The sequence below is a fragment of the Scardinius erythrophthalmus genome (assembly GCF_964197995.2).
Source record: "Scardinius erythrophthalmus genome assembly, chromosome: 7".
NCBI classification, from domain to species: domain Eukaryota; kingdom Metazoa; phylum Chordata; class Actinopteri; order Cypriniformes; family Leuciscidae; genus Scardinius; species Scardinius erythrophthalmus.
Genome location: NC_138227.1, coordinates 22,391,460 through 22,414,339, shown reverse-complemented (window position 1 = coordinate 22,414,339; position 22,880 = coordinate 22,391,460). Strand labels below are relative to the sequence as shown.

Genomic DNA, 22,880 nt, shown 5'->3' with positions numbered 1-22,880 from the left:
ATGTCTATGACTCACAGATTCAGCAAAGAAAACAAACGGTGTGCGGTCCAAACTGGAATGTCTCCAGAGGACTGCTGGCAAGAACAAACAGGCATTAGCGATCGTAAAATAAAAATTGCAGATTCATAAAATGTATGAGAGAAGACTTCAGGAGGCAGAGAAAAAGAAGTGAGGGGGCAGCAGGAGGAAATAGCGTGGAAGAGAGAGAGAGAGAGAGAGAGAGAGAGAGGGACGAGTGAGGACGGCATCTCCTTCAGGGCTCCAGGGTGGAACAGATGTGTCCTTGTCCCTACTCCAAGCCAATCCGGCCCAGCCGAGCACGGCCACTGACAGAGCAAACAGGCTGGAAAAATGGGTAAAAGTGGAAAGCTAAATATTGGCGTTATGTCCTCAGTAATAGAGAGGCCATGAAATTGATTTGATTCTGCCAAGTTGTTCCTAGGGGACAACACTCACCCCTCCACCCCACGTCCCCCTCTCTCGCCCCGCCGACCCTCTTCAGGAACAAAGCACTGACGAGATGTGTGAATTAACTTTCTTAATTTGCGCTTTCTGAGTAGGTAATTTGTTTCCAGAACTTTCTAGATCTCTAGCACACAGGCATCCGCATATAATATTGACATCAAACAAATGATTATGGGGTGGAGAGGTACCCGCTCAGAAAAAAAAAATATATAGAGTTCAGCAGCTCCGCAATTAACGCCGGTATTGACGGGACACAGCAGGGTGCATGTTTACCATTGTCTGAGAGATGTTTTACTCATGTCAAGAGCCGGTTCTTTTCTGAAGAGACTGATAAGTGGGACTAAAACTAATATTTACAGTACGTGAAATGCAGCCTCTCAGATGATGATGCAGAATACTCTCAGTGTGATGTTGCGGAATTAACTTCATGCTTAAGGGTAGTTCACCTAAAAAAATGAATCACTTCTCTCATCATTTAATCATGTCATTCAAAACCAGTATGACTTGCTTTCTTGTGTGGAACATAAAAAGAAGGTGTTTTCAAAGTCAGTGGGGTCCAAACAATATGAGGGTGAGAAAATGAGTTTAGGGCAAACTATCCACTTAAGTAATTCACTTTTAGTAACTCAATCATTATTACCTGAAAAGTATTGATCAGAAATAATTAGATTAAAAGGTATTGTTAGAGTATTGTAGTTTAGCGACATGTTAACATGTTTGTTTCCTGAATGAGTTGCTGCCTTTGCAGAGATGTAATTTTTTATTTTTTATGTATTGAGTCCCTCCTGTATATAAAACGTTATATATAAAGTAATTTTTGTTCTGTTTTGAAGCAGTGTTGTTGGCTGTGGACAACATAAGTAAATTAATGTGCATCAATTCTACCATGTCACCCCAACGCTGAGTATAAGTGATATGTTTTCACACATACACATCTGTCTTAATCGGTTTGCTTTTTTAAGGTCTGGTTGTCTCATTCATGCAGCATTTTCTTTCAGAAATGCTGTGAAAACACTTTGTCAAAGTCGACGGTGATGCTCTTAACTGGAAGCAACTGTTTCATTTGAATAAGAATCATCAATCGACAGGCGCTAGAAATTTAATTGTTGGCTGAAATATTTAACACTAGCTACTATATAGGCTTTACTTTAATTTATCTGGATGTTAAGCACTCGGCCCCATTGTTCAGTTTTACAGCTAATCTTGTCCTAAAGACTCCTATTTGATTAGGCATTAGCAGCACATGAAAGGTTATTAAGGCCACTAATATGAGGGTTTGGAGGGCGTCTGTGCTGAAGAATAGGAGGGAACCCGTAAGAGACAGGGCTAATTACCATCCATCCTTCTATGTGAACCCAACCATCTGCCAGTGTCACCCACTTATTGTCTATTGGCTTTCAATCATGAACGGACCGCTGCAGCCAAAGATGTGTGTTTTAATTAGAGAGCTGCTCTATAATTATATTTATATTATAATAATGACTTTGACGAAGCGTTTGAGTGGATGTCCTTCATTGTTCACTAAAATGATAATATTTAATTATGATGTTTGAACACTGCAGATTTGAGCAAGCTGAGTGGTTCTCTGTCTCTTTGACACGCACACGTGGGCATACACTCATGCTCTCACGTTCTAGCTCTCTTTTCCAAGCACACACAAATACAGAAGACAAGACATGTTACCGCTATGTACAATAGTGCCACGGTGCTCATTTGCTCAGTTCAAAGACCTAGTGAGCTGCTTGCTTAAGGCAATATGAGCCTTAAAGGAATAGTTTACCAAAAAATTGTCGTCATTCCAAAGCTGTATGATATCATAAGATATAGAATTTCCAGTTTTGGGTGAACTACCTCTTTAAAATGTTGCCTCCTTTTCTCAAATTCTAAGGAATAACTCATTTCAATATTGATAAAAAATAGTGTTGGGTAATTAAAACAAGGTATGTTACCTGGTATTTGTGACCTTAGCTTAGCAACATGCTAACATCAGACTCTATTGTAGCCCTTTCACACAGAGCATTGATCCAAAAAAATTGCCATAGATTTGCTAAAGTGCCTTCTGTGTGAACGCAAACACATCCCAGGATTGATCCCCGTTCCAAAACAGTCACTTATGAGTTTTCATGATGATTAGAATGCTACCTCAGAAGGCAGCTTGCTATTTAGGCAAAGAGGCAGCTCTCTAGGCTTTGGAACAGAGCTATTGTTGTCAGTGGAAGGTAGTCATGCATACAACCATCAAGCCAATGTCTCGTAGACATGAAACTTGAACTTTGCAGTGCATTCACCTAGTCGGTTTACTTTCACACATGCATCACGTCCTCTCCCTTGCTGCCATGCCATACAGTACCTGTTACTTTCCCCTGTGTAACACACTTAAAGTGAATTAAAGGGCACTTGGAAGCGAGCAATTAATCCCTGATGCCTAATCTCGTAATAACACCATAAAGAGCCACTAAACCGGGAAGGATACGAAGACTCTTTCATCCAGCCCTGCTCACAAATCACGGTACCCGTGCAGCACCAGGGGCCCGGTGTGGATGTAGCATCAGTTCACACTGCCTGGAGACCAAATTATCCTCCTGATTGATTGAGTTTCAAGGCATAAACCGGAGGACGATTCGCCTGCTCGGCTTTACGACTCTCCGTCTCTGTCTCGCTCCCTCGTTCTCCCGCCCAAACATGAGCGGCAGCGCAGAGATAAGTGACTTAAGTGGACTACAAAGTGTTGGGAGCGTGGAGCCATTTCCATATCGCCTTTGTGCTGCAGATGCCGGTCATGGTTGGAGTTAACCCTATAGTGTTGCGCTGGATCATCTTTTTGGCTCTTGCCGGATTTCATTCCTCTCTGCCTTTATGGAAGTCGAGCTGTGGTTTCTGACTCACCCCTGGTCTCGTGTCTCTTTTCAGCTCTTTAAAGACTGTGAATTTGTGATTTGTACGAGGTGTTATGGAAGATAAAGCTGCATGAGTAGAAAATTCTCATTTGCTTGATGAATGAATGTCTTGTGTGTGTTGTGATGCTAAAGACAAAAAAAAAAAAAACTTAATGACCAAATGTTATGAAATTAGGCCAATGTAAGCTATATGGCAATGTAAAAACATTTTTTTTAAATGTTGGCTCACTTTTTTTCTTTTTTTTCTTTTTGCCTAAAAATACTTTTTTTTTTTTTTTACACTTTACCTTAAGCATGTTTTTATTTAAATTATTTCTTAGACCATTTAATACATTTTGAGTGCATAAAAGTGTTACTGACTAGACATTTCGTATGCCTCTGATGTCAAAACATATCAACAGGATGTTAATATAATCTGACATATTTAGCTTACAGTCCCACATTGAATTCATTCCAACAAATAAAAGGATTCATTTTCACTATTGTTGTTTTTTCAGTCTAGAGTGAGTTGTTTTCTTCAGGCTAATGTTAGGTTCTTGAATAACGGTGTACTGCAGTGTTATATTTCCACCATTAAAGCATTCTAGTCCTTTTAAATTTGTATTAAAACTGAAATCTAATTAGTTTATCACAGTAACTTGACCGCACAAGCTCAGTAGCATATCCTAAAGTCTGATGCTCGGCCGTGGCCCTCCTGCTGTGTGCTCCAAACAGATAAGCAAAGGAGCAGCGTGGTCACCCATGCAGAAATACTCAGAGTGCATTAGGGCCACTGCAGTCTCCTCCGCATTTGGAAGACGGCCACTGTAAACGGTGTATTACAGCAGCCTGCAGAACCTGCACAGACTCTGCAGCAACTTTATGAGTCAGTAATGTTGTGAGGTAGCTTGATCCTGCTTTTTTTTCTAATTTATCCTCTCCTCTCATTTTCCCTCTCCTTTTTTTGCCCTCTCCTCCCTTCACTACTCCCCATTTTCCTCCCTGTTTCTTATCTTTCCTCTTCTGCTGTCCTCTTGTTCCTTACCTACTCCTGTTTACCACTCTATCTTCTCCTTGCACTTTGTTCACCCTGTTCCCTGTTTTTACTTTCCTTTCCTTCTCTCCTCTCCTTTTATTCCTTCACTAATGCCCATTTTCCACCCTGTTCCCTATTTTTATTCTCAACTCTCCTTTTACATCCTTTTTTCTTTTTCCTCTCTTCCCTCACTTTCTGCCCTGTTCCCTATTTTTCTCCTTTCTTCTCCTCTTATTCTATTACTATTCCTCATTTTTAATCCCCTCTCCTCTTATTCCTTTACGTTTCCCTTTTTCCATCCTGTTTCCTCTCCACTCTTCTCTTATTCTTTCACTATTCCTCATTTTACACCCTATTCCCTCCTTTTTACTCTCTATTCCTCTCATTCCCTCACGACTCCCTTTTCCCACCCTGTTCCTCGCCTATAATTTCATTATTACTCCTCATTTCCTGTCCTCTTTCCTTCTTTTTGTACTCTCATTCCCTCTGTCTTCTCCTCCACTATCCACTCTCCTCTTACTCTTTCACTATTACTCATTTTACACCATTTTCCATCTTTGTTTACTCTCTATTCCTGTCATTCCTTCTCTACTCCCCTTTTCCACCCTGTTCCTCGCCTATAATTTCATTATTACTCCTCATTTTCTGTCCTGTTTCCTTCTTTTTGTACTCTCATTCCCTCTGTCTTCTCCTCCACTATCCACTCTCCTCTTATTCTTTCACTATTACTCATTTTACACCATTTTCCATCTTTGTTTACTCTCTATTCCTGTCATTCCTTCTCTACTCCCCTTTTCCACCCTGTTCCTCGCCTTTAATTTCATCAATCCTCCTCATTTTCTGTCCTGTTTCCTTCTTTTTGTACTCTCAATCCCTCTGCCTTCTCCTCCACTATCCCCTATCCTCTGTCCTCAACCCCATCCTATCCCCACCCCCACCCCTCGCACAGGCTTCCCGGCAACAGCGTACGGTCCCGTAGCGGCGGCGGCAGCAGTGGCGGCAGCGCGTGGCTCAGGTAGGGGGGCCCGTGGAAGAGGCGGCTACGCAGCATACCCTCAGAGCACAGGGCCAGGTAAACGCTCTGGCCATAGATCTGTGTGACTGCTGCTCTCTTCATGCTGCTCTTAACTCTAGCCGCCTCTGTCCTCTCTCTCACACACATATACACTCACAAATACACACAGTCTTTAGTTAGAAGGAAAGGACAGGACTCAAGGCTCCTGCTTTCTTCCCCTCCTTTCCTGTTGTAGATGTGATTTATGGCGCTGGCAGAAGTTGGCCCACTACCCATTGGTCCATGACCATTTATTCCCCCCGTTTTCTTAATTTAGTTAATGTCAGGATTATGGTCGGTGAAACTGGTAACAGATCAGGGCACAGGGGCCGGCTTCTGCTCTCGCTGCCATTTGTACTTTACCGTAGCTGCTGAATTTGTTTCGCTAACCCCCCTTCCACCCCCACCCCCCACACACAAAACACCATTACAAACAAACTTACACGTGGGAGCCTTTTCATTTCTCATGGTTTGTCGGGTTTTCACATTTAATCATTGGTGCTCTTGGTCGTTAATGCCTTCTTCCGTCATTCGGACAAATTTTGTTCGCCTTTGACTAGAAAACACAGTGTGTGCACATTAAACAGTTCCCAGTCGCTTCTTCGTTCCTCTGTGACTATTGATCCGGAGGCTGGATAGCTTAATCTATCAATCTGACTTTGTCTGTAAGATGCAAGGATACTTAAATAAATAAACAGCAGGGAGGAACAGCCCTCGGCCTTCTCACTGACATTTGGCCTTTAGCACAATGGGAAATGATGGCCTTGGCTAATTGGCCATCAGAAAGTGATTCCATAGCAGGTGGCAAGTTTATTTACACACATTCGGCACTGTAAAAAATCAGAAATTCAGAAAACTCAAACTTTAGGCAACCAGCTTGACTTTGAGTATACTCAACTTATTCAAAACTCAAAAATAATAATGTTTTTTACTTGTGGATCCAAATTCAATAAGCTAGCATTTTACCTTAAGCTGAGCATTAACATTAAGTTAAGTCCCCATGCTTTGACCAAGAACTACAGAGCCTAGCAAGTCACCTGTAGGAGAAAACAAATACAAATCCGTGGTCATAGTTTTGCAATTTTTCCCCTCAGTTTATAAACCGTACTTACGAAATTTTAAATTGTTCCCTCAGTTTAACAAATTACGCCAACGGATTAATAAACCTTAAAAAAAAAAAAAAAAAAGAAAAATTAATAACATTTGTAAACCGTTTTTTCAATCCATACCCACAAATTCAAAATCCGTGCCCATGCTTTCGCAATCCATTCCTATAGTTTTGCAAAGATTTGTTTCCATCCCTCATTTTAGGAATCTGTAGTCTACCGACACAAGAACAGAACAAGCTCCCGATTCGTTAAATCTTCTTTTAATGAATCTTTTTGTATATCGTGTTATTGTGTATTATTAAAGTGAATACAGCTGTCTTAACTGCATGCTTAAATTCTTGGCTATAGTGGGGACGGGGTGGATAACTACACATTGCAAAGTTTCTGGATTTACAACCATATTTAAATACGCGATTGAATCCGATAGACAACCGTAGCAATGGACGGAACAAAACAATCCGATTCTCTGTCAAATGATCTGTGCATTAAGTCCTGAAGTGTAAATGCAAAATAATAGACCTAGCACTTTTTCTATGTAATGTGTTACTTTGTTGTTCACTTTTGAAATCATTCATCTTTTTACTTTTAAATGTACAGATTTTAATATATAAAACAGTTCTAAGTACTTTGTTTTATAACCTGTCCTGACTCTGATTATTTTTATTTCATGAATAAATATGATAAGTTATTATTATAAACTGTTTCTTTGCATGTATTTTGGACTTATTGTCAGTACTGGGCTCGTAGTTCACATTGGTAGGGTACTCGCTGTGTGTGTTAATGACCGTGTTCGTCCACCACCACCAAAGACCATTTTTGACCCAGGAAAAATCATGAAGAATTATTATTATTATTATTATTATTATTATTTTACTACATTACTATGTAAACCTACAGCAAAAGCAGTCAATTTAATTGATAGGTGAGCCATAGTTGAAGCAGATTACTAAAATGAGGGATGGGCCACAAATCTGTGAGTACGGTTTGCAAAACCGTAGGAAAGGATTGTGAAAGCGTGGGCATGGATTATGAATATATTGGTACAGATTGAACAACTGAAAGTACGGTTTATAAATCTGAGCGCACAAGTTGGAAATTCGTGGGTACAGTTTATTAATCCTTAGGCACAATTTGATAAACCGAGGGAACAATTTAAGAATCTGTGAGTACGGTTTATAAACTGAATTGCAAAACTGTGACCACGGATTTGATTATATATATATAATTAAGTCCTGAAGTGTACTATATATATATATATATATATATATATATATATATATATATATATATATATATATATATATATATATATATATATATTCAAGTGCATCATCAGTGTTCAAACTGAGCATGCTCAGAAGTCTGCTAGTTGCAGCCTCACCTCCAAACTTGACAGAGTAAGTTTAATATTCTAGTTAAGTTGCTTATACTAAATGCAGTAAAAATTGACTTTACATTTTTTGTGCATTTTCTGCATTTGATAAATTCAACCTTTAAAATCGAGTTTATCTGACAAAATGAAAGTTATTGAAATATTATTTTACAGTACACTGACATTTTGCTGATGCGCATGCGTTTACTGCATATTTGCTCCATTGACACCTGCTCTCCGGCAGACAGCTATCCACCCCGGTGTAATTGGCAGACAGGCGTAAAAGTGGCTCAGCGCACGGTGTGAAGGAGCGCAGTCGACAGAGCGTGAGCCAATCAGTCATGCCTCTCCACCCAATCAGACGAGTTTGATTCTGATTAGCACTCGGCTAAAGAAACCAACTTAGCCTGAAAAAACATAGCTCTCTGCATCTCGTTGCTGTTTAATGTGTGTGAATTATACCAGGCTTGTTTGGAGCGAGCTCTGAGTTTAAAACGAGAGCTACGTGAGAAATAACTCTCAGCTGATGGCATCTACAGACTCGTGATCATAGTTCGAAGAAGTCATACACGAGGCTCGCACTGTGAAATTCAGATCCAGTGAGCTTAATTTTCATTTGAACATTTGAAAGCTTGGGTTATACTGTGTGTTTTGGAGAGGAATGTGATTAGGTAAGGACGTGGCCCACTGGACCAAGTTTATTAGGCCAGTGTAGTTATTTTACCACCCTCCCACCCCCCATGGCGAGCGTCTTCAGCTGATGGCACAGTTGCACTCTTTTGTGACTGATGGAGTCGCTCTATGGTTGCGTTGTGACAGAAGTGAGAAAGCCATTGAGACAGAGCACTGACATTTAAGGATGACCTTTTCCGAGAACCTCATCATCTATTACCCAACTGATCTCCATTGCGCAGCACAATTTATACACCCCTGCTGTGCATACATTTGCTGCTAGGCGGAGGATGAGATGTGTTTGCGTGCCGACTGTCAGTCAGTTAACTCCTGCGCAAACCTGCCGGCAAGGGTACGGTGAAAGTCAGAGGCTCCGCTCTGACAGACGAGCTGTCGCACTTTATTGTGCGTAGTTCTCTGGCAAAATGGTGATGTTGCAGGCGGCCCTTGCAGATCATCTTCATCGCTGCATAAGCTCCGTCAATCATCCAAGAGCTGTTGCTCTTCCTCCACCTGCTTGATGCAATATTATAGTTCTCTTCTCAACCTAGACAGACCCGGTTCCAGAATCAAATCACTGCTTCTAAAATTAGTGAGAGTGCAAATGTAATGAGTAAGAAATGGCTCCACCATAACAAGAATAGCAATGTGCAGTGAGACATTTAAGATTATTTAAAAAGTCATTACTTTTACAAATATTTTTCTGTTAATTTATTAATAAGCATTTACTTTCCTTAATGCGTATCTATTTTGACATGCCATATTTTTGTCCCATGCTATGGTTATCACTATGTCATCCATTTGCAATTTCGAGATTGAATCCTGGATTTATATGTGGTAGTTGCCATGTTAGCAGCATGAAAAACAAAACTTTAATTCAAATTCTAAATGAATGATATAGCCTAGAAAGCATGCAAAGACCACTCCCTTTATAATCATTAAAAAACTGTCACTCATGTTAGTTCTCTGCGATCTCACAAACTTCCGTTCTAATCAATGAATCTGTCTGCACGGCACTATGAAACTTTTACTTACATCGTGTCTACACTTTGTTAATGAGAGGATTCGCGATGTCTGTGATTGGCTTCATTGCTCACCGCTGCAAAATCACGTTGTAAATAGAAACATTTGACATTCTCCAAAGAGCGAACACAAATACGCACTGGAGCGTTTGCCTAATCTGTAAACCTTACATTAGTATTACCAACATTTCTCATTATCAATGTTGAAACTGATATTAAAAAAAAATTGGTATCCTTTGATGTGTAGACATTTCAAAGTACAGCATTTATTTGAAATAGTTAAGACATTTATAATGTTACAAAAGATTTCTGTCACTTTTGATCAATTTAATACAATTCAATTTAATACTGAAAAAAATTATATTTCTGTCAAAAAACATCTTGACCTCAAACTTTTGAACAAAGAAGATTGAGAACCCCTGATCTTGAGTCATCCAGAGCAGCTTCTGTCTTATGATTATTGGTTGGCAGTAAGGTAATAAAATAAATGAGACACATACTTTAGCTAGGCTAAACGGTGTGTATGATTTGAACGGGATTCATTATTTATAGACCGAGCCGTCCTGACCTCTCTGTGTCAGTATGGCCTATGAAACAGTTCATCACTTGGTAGCGATAGAGCATTACGCTTCAGTTAGTAAGGAATGATCAGCAGATATTATTTCAGAGTCTTGGAACATGTTCATTACGAGCTTCTTTTCAGATTGGTTTAGCGTTTTAAACTGATTATGATAGTTAAATTTACATACCGTTCATTTACTTAAAGATATTACAGCATGTTTGTTAAAGCCAGTACATACTGCTGAAATAGCATGTATCCGCACCCCAGATTTCATCTAGTACTTGCTAACGTTTGCATTTCAACGTTTCATTTTCAAACACCCACAAACCACCCGTGTTGGTGTGTAGTAGGACGCCGGGCCGATGGTCATGTTTCTGTTGTTTCTCTCTTGTTTGGTTTGGTCCTGCTTAAAAGCCAGTGTGTGTAAGTCAAAGACTGTACCAATCGACTTCCTCTCTACACACTCTTCTCTGGTCACAGTCCAGTGGAAGGTTTGTCCCTGCTCCTGTACTTCCCTCTCTCCCTTGTTCTTTCTCCTTCATCCTGTGTCCTCTTATTTATGTATTTCTCGATCTTGAGTTTCAGTATTATTTTCATTCCATCCTTCTAACATGTATATAGTGCAACCTGCAGTGCTTAAAGGGATGGTTCAGAAAAAATAGACTCTATTATTTACTCACCCTCATGTTATTTAAAATCTGACTCTTTTTTTCAGATGAATAAAAAAGGAGAAATTCACTCTTTTCCATCACAATGTATGGCGACTTAAAAGTGATGCATATGTAAAACATAGACTGAAATTTCAGTTTCGAGCCCTTGGTGCATTCATTAGAGGTACTGAGATCAGTAGAAATGTGAGTTTTGTGCAGTATTTTTTATGTACTATTATTAATAGTACTATTTTTTTTATTAATATTTTGATTTTCATTTTAGTTTAATATTTAGTCAATTTTGTTATGTTCTTTTGTCAATTTTTTTTAAATACATATTAGTTTTTTTTTTTTTTTTTTTAGTTTTAGTTTTTATTTATTTCCATTTAGTAATTTTAATGCCATAAACTAAAATGTATTTGTTGCGAAGCCAACATTTCAAATTTTCCTTTAGTTTGTTTTTTCATCTATTTTATTTTAATTCAGCTTTGTTTCAATTTAACATAAATTATACAAATTAAATATATATATATATATATATATGAAAGTAAACCTGGTTTTGTGAACAAATCTTGTTTTTGAACCTCCAGTGAATCAGTTGATCCATTTCACAGAATGATTCATTCACAGTCCACTTTTTTGATACTTTTATGATGCTTTTCCATCCCTTTTTAAAGCTTAAACGCTCCAGTCCCCATTAACAGTCTGGGAACAGCTTGAGGGTGAGTAAATGACGAAGAATTGTCATTTTGGATGAACTAATCCTTTAACACTCATCAATATTTCATTCTTTATTCCACCCACCTCGAGTATTATTTTTTGTTCTCGCTTTATTTTTTCCTCAATCTTTGCCATTTCTCTCTGCTTCATTTTCTTGGACCTACACGTGTCTGTTAGTTGACTGCATGCCTCTCTAGTGGTCCTGATAGATACCGTAGATCTAGATTTGAGTGCGTGTCTGTTAGCTTGTGTTTGGAAAGATTGCATTATGTCTACCATCTCTTCTCTTTGGATCTTCTGCTTTTTACATTTAGTGTTGTGGATCGCAAGTACTTTTTCTCATTTATACTCCTTCGGCTTGAAGATGCTTGTCAGAGGAGGCGTGTAAAACAATATCTGACTTATTGAAACCTCCTGCAGCATGTGTCAGAGTGAACCGGGTGTTTATCGAATGACATTCTGGCAGCGCCGCCCCACTTCCTCTCAGCTCTTTGGCACACGCAGAGAGATGACTCTCAGAAGTTATCTGACACTGCACATCTCGCAAAAGCACATCCTAGAACTGGAGACCTGACAACCTCAGCACCTCGGCTCACCTGGGCCGGGGACAAAGGGCCACCAGGCTCCCTGGGGCGAGACTTGTCCCTCCAACTTCTTTCAGGTTTCTCCATCCTTTTCCCCTCCCTCCATCTGTTCTTCTTTCTTCAGCGAGGTGAAAGTGTGCACTCGCGTGTGAGTTAGAGAAGCAGGAGCCACAGAAAACCTGTGTCACTCTCCATTAGCTGTGGTATCCTGACAGACAGGCCCTGGACTACAGCTGTGTCTGCCTCGCTCGCTGTGGTGTCCACAGGTGCAATCTAGGCCAGCCCGTCTCTACGGTGCCAGCCGCCCATGCTGCAAATATGAAACGCACTTCATACTTGTCTGTCACGCTCCTGATGAAGATAGATGTATGTTTTCACCATCTTGCGGTTAGCTGTCCGCTTTCCCACAGCTCTACCTATGTCCAGCCCTATGCTCAGGGGTGTGAGCGCTAGTCGCAAAACAGGGTTTTTCATTATTTTCAAGGCTTAACGTTGAAACATTATCTGCAGACGAATTATGCGATGCCTTCTCTAGCTAGAAGGGACATGTTGTAATGATAATTACTCAAATATACGACTAGAAAAGACCATCTCTGAATGGAGAGCGATTGTCTGTGGAGGCGGCGAAGGGCACTTGTAATTCTTTAAAAATGACATAGGTGGAAATGAGGTAGCTAATTGTGGATGTTCGGAAATTTCGAAAGCTAATTTGGAGGCACATTTGACAAGTTTATTGACACCTAGTAGAGGATTTGTTTGAGAGGAAGAGTGCTACCGGCTTTATTCGAGTGGAGAGAGATTGAGAGACCGAGAGATAAAACGTAATGTCTCTGAGTATGGAATTGCAGGGTCAGTGCTTTTTATAGAACGGCAGTCTGTGTTTTTGTTCGAGTGTACGGATTCCCTCTCTGCGACTGACATTTCTGCCTGGAGTAGATGATTGTGTGAAATGCTATTTCCAAGGCAGGCCACAGTCCTTGAGCTTTTTTTAAAGAAGTGTTTGAAAGTCACATTGCGAAATGTCAGCTTTTCCATCGTCCCCCCATGAAAAGACTCTGTAAATGGCAGTATTTCGCTAACATCAGCAGGCTAATTGTGGTAATAGACTGCTGACAGGTCAGGTGTGAGCCGTACTGACTGCGCTGAGGCTGATCCACGTTGAGTTTTTTTTTTTTCAGCTTCTTCAGTAGCGGAGCAACAATGTTAAATTGCATTGCAAACACATTTTAGTTTTACTAAGACTTTTCTGCTGGACGAACAGAATTTCAGTGTCTCCGGGAAACACAGAGCTCATCTCAAGAATGTCCTTGAATCGTTTGTTTTGACCAAGAGTCCTCAGTGAAGGTGCTCTGATGTGGAAGTTAGGGGTCAGTTAGTTAAATAAGATGTTGATTTGACTTACTCTCAGACAAAAACAAACAGGTAGAAGCTAAACTGTGGCTTTTTTTTCTTTATTTTTGTTTGTTTGCTTTTTATTTTGCTTTCAATTTTGCTTTATGTTTAGTGTTTTTTTTTTTTTTTGAAGTTTGTTTTGATTTTTATTGTATTTTGTTGCTTTTAGATTTTGTTTTGTTTTTGTTTTGCATTTTGTTGCATTTTAGACATGTTTTGCTTTGCTTTGTATTTGCTTTTCTTTTTTGTTTTGCAATTTATATTTTTGCTTTATGTTTTGTTTGGGATATTGGTGTAATTTTGTTTTGATTTGCGTTGGTGTATTTTTTTATGATACTTGATTTTACTTTTTTATGATGATGTAAGATGTTGACAGATTTCAGCTTTTCTGTGAATAACATTTCAAACAGAAATGTATCTTATGCCTATCTAGAGCTTTAGCACTTCACATTCACCATATACTTACAGATAAATACAAGCAGGCCTATGCATGATTTGTCCAAAAAACAATGTTAGCCAAGTAGATGTTCGTGTACAAGGAAAGATGACTGCCTTGAGGCCCAGTAGTACCATCCTGAGGGCTAGTATTCACAGTCACTGTCCATTTTGACAAATAAGGAGTAATTCAGGACAGAAAGTCTCAGTTTGATACGAACTGAGCGGCACGTGTTTTACCAGAAAGGAGCCACCTTACCTTTTATTGCTGTCAAACTTTTTATTCCTTACGTGTTAAACAGATCATATAATTAATAAAACAGCTGTTAAATATTATTTTTAACTCGAGCATCATTTTGACCACTCATTATCTTGCTCGTGTCTTAATCTTGCACTGGCTGTCACCCGATGCGGCCTTTACTTTAATGCGACTAGAAAAAAGACTATCCGGTGCTGTGTTGGTGCCTTTAGCAGTGACAAATTACCACTCTCTGTTCATTAAACAGCTGATAAAAGGGCCTCTTATTTACGTATTCATGTATTTATGTATCTGTTTCTTGATGCTGCTCTGACAGATATTATGTATAACAACACAAAGCTGCAGTGGTGGGGGGGGGAGTAAAAAGCAACCAGTGCTTTCATCTCAGCAACAGCTCTGAAGCACCCAGATGGGCTTCGTAATGGTGCGGTTGACAACCTTCCAGAGTGCATCCATTCTGAGCTCGCTCCCATGTCAGCCCCCCCGTCCCTCCCCTTGCTGGGGGGTCTGGGCTCAGTACAGATGTTGCCCAGACAAAGGCACATCTGGATGACCTACTCCCAGCTGTTCAGACACGACCTCAGAGTGTGTTTGCGGGCCTCCGTGCGGCTCGTAGAGGTGAAATGATGAATAGACGAGGTGCTGTCGTACACCCACCGTGAACGAGCGCTTCACATTTCTATACCACTATTCATCAAGTCGGGGGAAGTGAGTTTACACATCTATCACCTGTCAACGATGCACACACTCCCCCCAAACCTGCCATTATAGAGTAATTAGATTTCTCTTTGAGTGAAGGGGAGAGGCCCGTGGTAAACCAACACAGTTCGGTATATTTTTTGTGGAAGAGAAGATATTAAGCTTTCTGTGTAGTTTAACAGTGGGGCTGCAGTTAAAGGAAAGTGTTCACAGTGCCTATTAATGGAAGAACACACATAGACGCACACAAAACTCACACCCTGCGTCCTCGTTCATCCCAGTTATTCACAGAGGCATAAAACATTCCGAGTGCTATTCTCTGTCTGATTGGCAGCGTACAATACCATGGAACATCACAGAGGAGCCATTATTGTGGCAACTTTTGATGTTTAAAAAAAGGCAGTGTTTAATTTAGCTCCACTTTTTTTTTTTTTTTTCACTTCCACTTGGTCAAAGTGAATCATTTGCATGCGCTCAGAGAGAGAATTATCCGGCGAAGGTAATCAAGCAGCCCTATTCCGCCAGATGGCTTTCTCTATAGACAGTAAATGGGCAGTTTTTAACTGCGTTTTATTCCGTGTTTCTGCTTCAGATAGCACTGTCATTGGACGTGATCTACCTGGATAATAAATATAATTTCTGCAGGCCGTTATTAGATAAGACCTTTCCTGCCACAGCATTAAAACGAACAGCTTTTCAGGTCTAATTTTCTATGTCAATGCTAACAAAGAAACCAGGTGTGTTTGTTGTATGTGCGGTAATGTCGTATTTTGCGTCCCGCCGTTCCCGCTCCACAGAAATTAGGCGGAATATTTATGCAGATTGCGGCAGGACTCAGCCATTGTTGCACACGCCGGGGCCGGGGAGTGTTAGACAAAAAAGACGTCTCTGAACCCCCAACCCTCCCCCCACCCTTTGGCGGGGACGAGGCGGGTCATGCTGCACACGCCTGTAAAAGGTCTTCATTTGTTTGTTGTTAAAGATCTAATTAGGAGGATGAGGGGAAACAGGACGGAATGGCAGCTTGTCTAATTAAGAGGCGCGTCCAGGGTTCCCTTTGAACCTCAAGGACGCCCATCTATTAGAGAGGCCCATCAAAAATGGATTCAGCCTAAGTGCATTTTTGGTTGCTTTCCTTAAATGATTAAAGATGTGCGCGCTGGAGTGGGCTTTCCCCTCCTCTCCGAGAATCCGAAACACTTGAAGATTCTGAGCATACCTCAGGCATTTCCTTCGTTTTTGCGCAGTTAGCGGGAGAGAGCTTGAACGTCTGGATGCATATGTGATTTATTCGCTTTTGGGAGTGTAGGTACTGGCAGGATGGGGATTTTCATGCTCGTTTCTGTTTACTGATCGTAAGCATTTTTTCAGTAGTTGTGCCTGTGAATTTCACTGTTCTCTTTTGGCAGTCCCTGAAACAGAATAGAATAACAGGAATTTTTAACACATATTTCATTTAGCATTTTCTTGGAAAGACGCCTGAGAAAGGTACGTTACATAGCCAAAAATGTGTGGACAGCAAACTCCACACCTGTATGTGCTTGTTGAAAATTTAATTTCAAAACCATTGGCGTTAATGGGGAGTTAATCCTTCCTGACAGCATCCGCTCCTTGGGTTGCATGGGATTTGATTCCTCTCCAATGTCTTCAATAGGGGTTCAGGTTTGGGGTTTTTGCAACCAGTCAAGTTTTTCCACGCCAGAGTCCTTAAAACCATATCTTTTTGGACTTTGCTTTGGTGCACCTCATTCTACTTTATATGTTTATGGAATGAGATTGCATGACTATATTTGTCTTAATGCATCTGTTAGTAATATGAGTTTATGGAATAACCAAACTTGGGAATTAGCTGTAGTTCTACACCAGTATGAATTTGAAATTGTTTTAGTCATAGTTTTTTTTTTTTTTTTTTTATTAAATTCTAAAAAAAAGTATTTGATTAATGCATAAACCAAATATTGAAATTGTATGTATAAATTTAACTCTTTCCCTGCTATTGACTGAAATTGACTGAGGGTGCTATGCATCTTCTGAAAGAGTTTGTAATAGATCAAACACAGGCGAAGAAGAAGCAGAAACAAGCGATTGAAGCATTGCTTATGCACGTTGTAGTCTTTGACAACACAATTTTCTCAGCTTTTTGTCCAAAATGTTGCTTTTTTTATTAAACTTACCCACAACAAGGTGTTAATGATGAAATAATTAATGAAGCTAGAATAAAACTTGAAACACTGGTGTTCACATTCAGTATAGGCCATGTTGTATAAGCATTACCAACAAATCTCTGGGTCTTTAATAAATGTGTTTGGCGACCAAAAACGCAGGCATTAGAGCAGACTCAAGTTTGGGCTGAAGTGAGCAGTCAGCAGACTAGATGTGGATAATTAATGAGTGATTGGAGAAGGCCAGAGCAACACAGCTACAGCCTGTCAGAGAATAAACGTTCCTTTTGTTTTCTCATTTATTTTATTTATATTTCTTTATCACTCCCTATACTCTTCTTAAATGTAGGCTGGCATAGACCTCATTTGTTCTGCTGGGTATATCTGGGATCCTCTGAAACTAATTAAGGCAGAGGAAAACAAGAAACAGTGTGTGTGTGTGTGTGTGTGTGTGTGTGTGTGTGTGTGTGTGTGTGTGTGTGTGTGTGTGTGTGTGTGTGTGTAAAGTTTGGAAACATTACTATTTTTAATGTTTTTGAAAGAAATCTCTTATGCTTATCAAAGCCTTCATTTATTTGATCAAAACTACAAAACAGTAATATTGTGAAATATTATTACAATTTAAATAATAGTTTTCTTTTTTAATATACTTTAAAATATCTGTGATGCAAAGCTGAATTTTTCATCATCATTACTCCAGTCTTCAGTGTCACATGATCCTTCAGAAATCATTCTAATATGCTGATTTAATGCTCAGTTATTATCAATGTTGGAAACAGTTGTGCTGCTTAAACATTTTTTGGAACCTGGGATACTTTTTTTGAGGATGATAAATAAAAGTTAATAAGAACAGCATTTATTCAAAATAGAAATCTTTCTAGCAACATAATTCTTTGCTATCACTTTTTTATCGATTTAACACATCCTTGCTGAAATAGAGTATTCATTTCTTTCAGGAAAGAAAGAAAACAATTACTGACCTCAAACTTTTTAATGGTAGTGTATATAGTTACAAAGGATTTATTTTTTAAATAAATGCTGTTCTTTTTTAACTTTATTCATCAGAGAATCCTGAAAAAAGTATCACAGGTTATAAAAAAAAAATATTAAGCAGCAAACTGTTTCCAACATTGAAAATAAATCAGATTATTAGATTAATTTCTGAAGGATCATGTGACACTGAAGACTAAAATAATGATGCTGAAAATTCAGCTTTGCATCACAGAAATTAATTATATTTTAAAGTATATTAAAATAATAAAACCTTTATTTTAAATTGTAATAATATTTCACAATATTACATTTTTTCTGTATTTTTGATCAAATAAATGCGGGCTTGGTGAGCATAAAAGGCTTCTTTCTAAAACATTAAAAATATTAATGTTTCCAAACCTTTTTGACAGGTACTGTATACACACACAAACACACATACAAAGTATTTTGACACTGAAGTCACACTTTTAAATGTCTGAATCTCATTGCATCATTAGATACAACATTTCAAACAAAGTGGCATGGTATGGACACAAAAATCTAGTAAATTTAGTTTTATTCACTAGAATGTTTCCAAATATTTCTTAATAATAAACGTTATATCTTTTGGGAAACATTTTAGTTGTTTTTAGTTTAAAATAAATGCACTTTGATTTGATATTGTGATATCTAATGCAATGACATTCATACATTTTTATGTGACTTCAAAAAACTTTCCAATGCCAATGCAATATGTAAAAGCGTCTTTTCACACGTAATAGATTGGATAATAAATTGACACACACATGCACTCGAGCACAATAAAATAAAACAAATAACATACCCTTAGATTTTAACAATGATTTCCAAATACTTTCACATATTAAAGAGAAGTTATTCACGTTTATAAATCTGATGATTCTAAAGAGGATGACATTACGCAACACATGCTTTGTGGTTTAGTTAGGAGTTTGTAGACAGTGGTATTCTAGTTATTTTCCTGCTTGTTATTTGTGGATGCTGAAATGCAAATTAGCATCTCAAATAAAGAGCGTTCCTTTCTCAGATGAACTATTAAGGTCAGTCAGTTTTTATGTAATCACCAATCAAAAGTTTTTAAAACCATGACTTCCGTATGCTTATGTGATGTGTAGTGTGTCAGTACCTCCGTCTGCAGCAAACACAAGTGTTTATAATAGTGTACTGTACAAGTCTTCACACATTCTCACACACACAGGGGAAACAGCGAGATGTGGCTTTTCAAACACACCTATTTATCTATCTATCTTCCCAGTGCGCAACCATGCAAGTCAGATAGTAAACATTGCTTCATAACATTACTATGCAAAGTCCTATTTCCCCCAATGATGGAGTCCCACCCCTCATCCTCCTCCCTTCCTCCTCCTCCCCTGTACTGTATCTCCCAGGCTTCCCCGATTACGGTTTCTATTCCTCGCCAAGCGACCAACGGGGGCCCCCCTTCTCCTTTGCGGACTATGGCTCCCTGGGCCCCCAGGCGGCTCAGCTGCTGCAAAGCGAGCATGCCACATCAGCCTGCAACTCCCCTCTCCAGCACCTGGCCAGCCCGGATCAGTATAAGAGCCCAGGTGTGTACCCGCCTCTCCTTCATTCAATGATTGATTTGATTCATGCCGTTTATTCATCACCCTGCCATTCATTAAACCGAGAGAGGGGTGGACAGATGAGAAGGGAAAGCGAGGGATTTGTGCATCCTTGCAGTTTGCTTGAAGTGTCGTAGCATTGTCATTTTGCCTGTGGATTTGAGGGAGTGCATATACATGCGTATGTACTGTGGAGATATATCCGGGAAAGCGGGATTCGGCTGCGGTCACAGTCCCTGTTCAATTAATGCGTTCATATCTTGTGCAGTACATACTCAGGCACGTATGTATGTATCACACACCCATTGGCTCCATACCGCTCAACTGTCAGCCTGCTGGCATGTGATAAATGATATCTAAACATCCGACTTCGTGTACTTGAGAATAAAATGACAAGCCGTTTGTTGGAAGTTGATTTTATCGCTTAGTTGCCGCACTTGGACACAGTATCACATATTGAGATAAATTGTTAATGCATCCCTTTATTTGCATACTTTTTTGTTCTGTGTTCATTCTGTTTGTTCACATATACGGTACAGTGGCTCTGAAATGTATTTAGACACTTGAAAAGATAGTTCACTCTGCCATCATTTATTCACCATCATGCCATTCCAAACCAGTGTGACTTTCTTTCTTCGGTAGAACACAAAAGATGCAGTATTGAAAAATCTGTGTTTTTTGGTGTCATTTTAGATCCTTTTTTATTGCATGGATCTTCTTTTTGTGTTCTGCCAAAGAAAACGTCATGCAGGTTTGGAGCTGCGCGAGGATGTTCATTTATGTGTAAACTATCCCTTAAAGTCACACTTTAAAATGAACGAATGTCATTGCAATGCATACAAAATACCAAACCAAGTATCATTTACTGTAAAGGATAACACAGGCACACTTTCTAAGCAAAATATTGCATAAAAAATAGGTTTGTGAGGTTTTAAAGGGCCCATTCTGGTTGTCAAATGTTAGTGGAATATATCCATAGACATTTTAGATATAGCAAGAAAAAATACGCAGGATAATTTGATATTTTTTCTCATGCAAATAAGTTCTGACATTTTAAATGTGGCTTAAGTGTTCAAATACTTTTTTTGGCCACTGTATGTAGAATTGCGTAAACTAATGAGTGAAAATGAGAAGAGTGTGTAGCATGGTTGAAAAAAAAAATCCTGTCTTGTTTTGACAGCATATTTAAAGGGAAGAGTTTTGCTATTCCCAAACCCTTGGCATATTTTGTAATGCTTTATGGTAGTGCACCTCTGAACTGACGTTCGGTCCTCTTAAAAACAGTAGTGCTCCACTTTATATTCAGTAGCCTCTAGTTCAAAGGAAGGCGGTCTTGAGCTCTTGGCAGTAAACAAGACACGTCTTAAGCAAAAAAAAAAAAGAAAAAGAAGTGCTGTCAAGAGCCATGGTAATGACTAGTAAACTGTCTTGCAGACATTGAGGCATGTGTGGATTAGACATCCATGCCAGCAACCAGACTGTTTATGGTTCAGATCCCAGTTATGGAATGCCAAGGAATGTTGACGGTATTGGCGGTTGTTGATTTTAATGTTCTGCATTTCTTTCAACCTTGTGAGCAATATGCTTAACTTCCAAGATGTCTTATGACCTATAACAACGCTTTCCCTTTCTTTAAATGAAAGTTGGTCTTTAAATGATCGCATGCTTTTAGATAGACACATTGCACATAATGGGGGTTTTGAAATAAATCCATAATAGTTGCTAATGTGTATGAATTAGTTTCACAGCAGTATTGAGCTACAAAAACAATTTCTTGTTCTGTTAATGAGCACATCCCCATTGATGGCTATAAAAGACAGCGAATCACTGTGTCTTATTAGCGGAGGCGTATTGGGAATACAGAAGCCAGTCATAGCCCAGGACGTGATGCTAACCAGGGCTGTCACTTACAGTGTGCTGGTTTCACCCCTCTTATATTAGAAGGGTTTATTTGTGATTGGGTGATCTGGATTCGTGATCCAGATCTTTCCGAGAACAATTTAAGGATGTGAGTTAACATTTAGGAGAACCTGTGATCTATGTAGTTTTTCTGACTCCCTGCTGTTTTAAGAGGCTTTGATACTTTGCTGAATTATTGATCACCTAAATCATCAGTATTTTTGTTTTGTTTTCCAATAATAATAATAATAATAAAGTATTTGTGGCCAATTGTTTACTGGTATTATTATTATCATCAAGCATAAATCTTACTTGAAAAGGTTTATGCTTAAAATATTAGTAATAATAAATAAATTCAGGATATACTCTCTGAATCTTATATTTAATCTAATTTATTATTATTAAAGTTTTGCTTCTGAAGTAAATATAATTTCTTTTAAAGATTCTTTTATTATTTTAATTTTAAATCAAGACAAAAATACTGATTTACTACAATTATTTGTGCACTTTTTTTACCCATTTCTTTTTCCGAGAAATGGGAAATATTTATTTGGTCACTTTGTTCTCCCTTGCTTAATTGTGCATCATATTTTACAATTACAGTGGTCTAGTTGCAGACAGGTGGTACACCAGTGACAGCCATCTTCCCTTCCTCTCAAATCTAGTAGCGGATAATACACGCTTTCCCATCATCCCTAGAAGTAGCTGACGCTATTTTGATACGCTGACATTTAGAAGTGAGAGCTCTGACTGTAGAGCCGCTCACCTCTCCTGTTGTCTGTGTCCTCATTTATGTGAAAAGCAGACAGATTGTGTGAGTCTGCCTCGTTCAGTTTACCCACGGCGGCATATTGCCCCCTATCTAACATATTTGCTCTCCTACCCGATCCCTCCGGGCTAATATTCCATTCATACAGATATCTTTTACCCTCCTGAGTTTTTTGGAGGCTGCTGCAGTAATAGACTCCCTCTTCAATGGGCGCTGATCTGAAGGCCTCCGCCTGTGGAGGAACTTGATTTAATATTCGCTTATTAATGGAAGTGTCATAGAGGGCTGTGCGTAGGAGAAAAATGAGCGTGGCACAGCAAGGGGCCTCAAAGTTTCTGAGCGCGTTCATTTAATTTAATTCATGCATTTGTTTTTATTTTCCTTAATTCGCCTCTCAACAGCTATGAAATGGAGGGGTCATCTGCGAATGACAGCAGCCATGGCTCAAGTGGTCTGATATAATTATAGTCTAATTGTAATTTCCCCTCCATCCCCTCCTTGCTCCTTTCACACATTTGTCAGTATTTCTGCTCCGTGAATTTGTGTTTA

General features: G+C 39.1%; 1 protein-coding gene across 20 annotated transcripts in view; it reads left to right on the top strand.

Moving 5' to 3' along the window:
* The window catches only part of msi2b (musashi RNA-binding protein 2b), a 260,388-nt gene that overhangs the window by 227,119 nt on the left and 10,389 nt on the right, over positions 1-22,880 (top strand). For 5 of the 20 annotated variants that reach the window (XR_014030513.1, XR_014030514.1, XM_081370978.1 and 2 more), the window contains 2 exons: positions 5,327-5,449; positions 19,469-19,648. The exons of 3 other annotated variants lie outside the window; for them this stretch is intronic. Coding sequence is in view for 11 of the 17 variants with exons in the window: in XM_081370978.1 (XP_081227104.1) it covers positions 5,327-5,449; positions 19,469-19,648 (303 nt within the window). In the remaining 6 variants the exon portion in view is untranslated. The remainder of the gene's footprint in view (positions 1-5,326; positions 5,450-19,468; positions 19,649-22,880) is intronic. 12 more of the 20 variants (XR_014030511.1, XM_081370980.1, XM_081370979.1 and 9 more) reach the window with 4 other exon arrangements.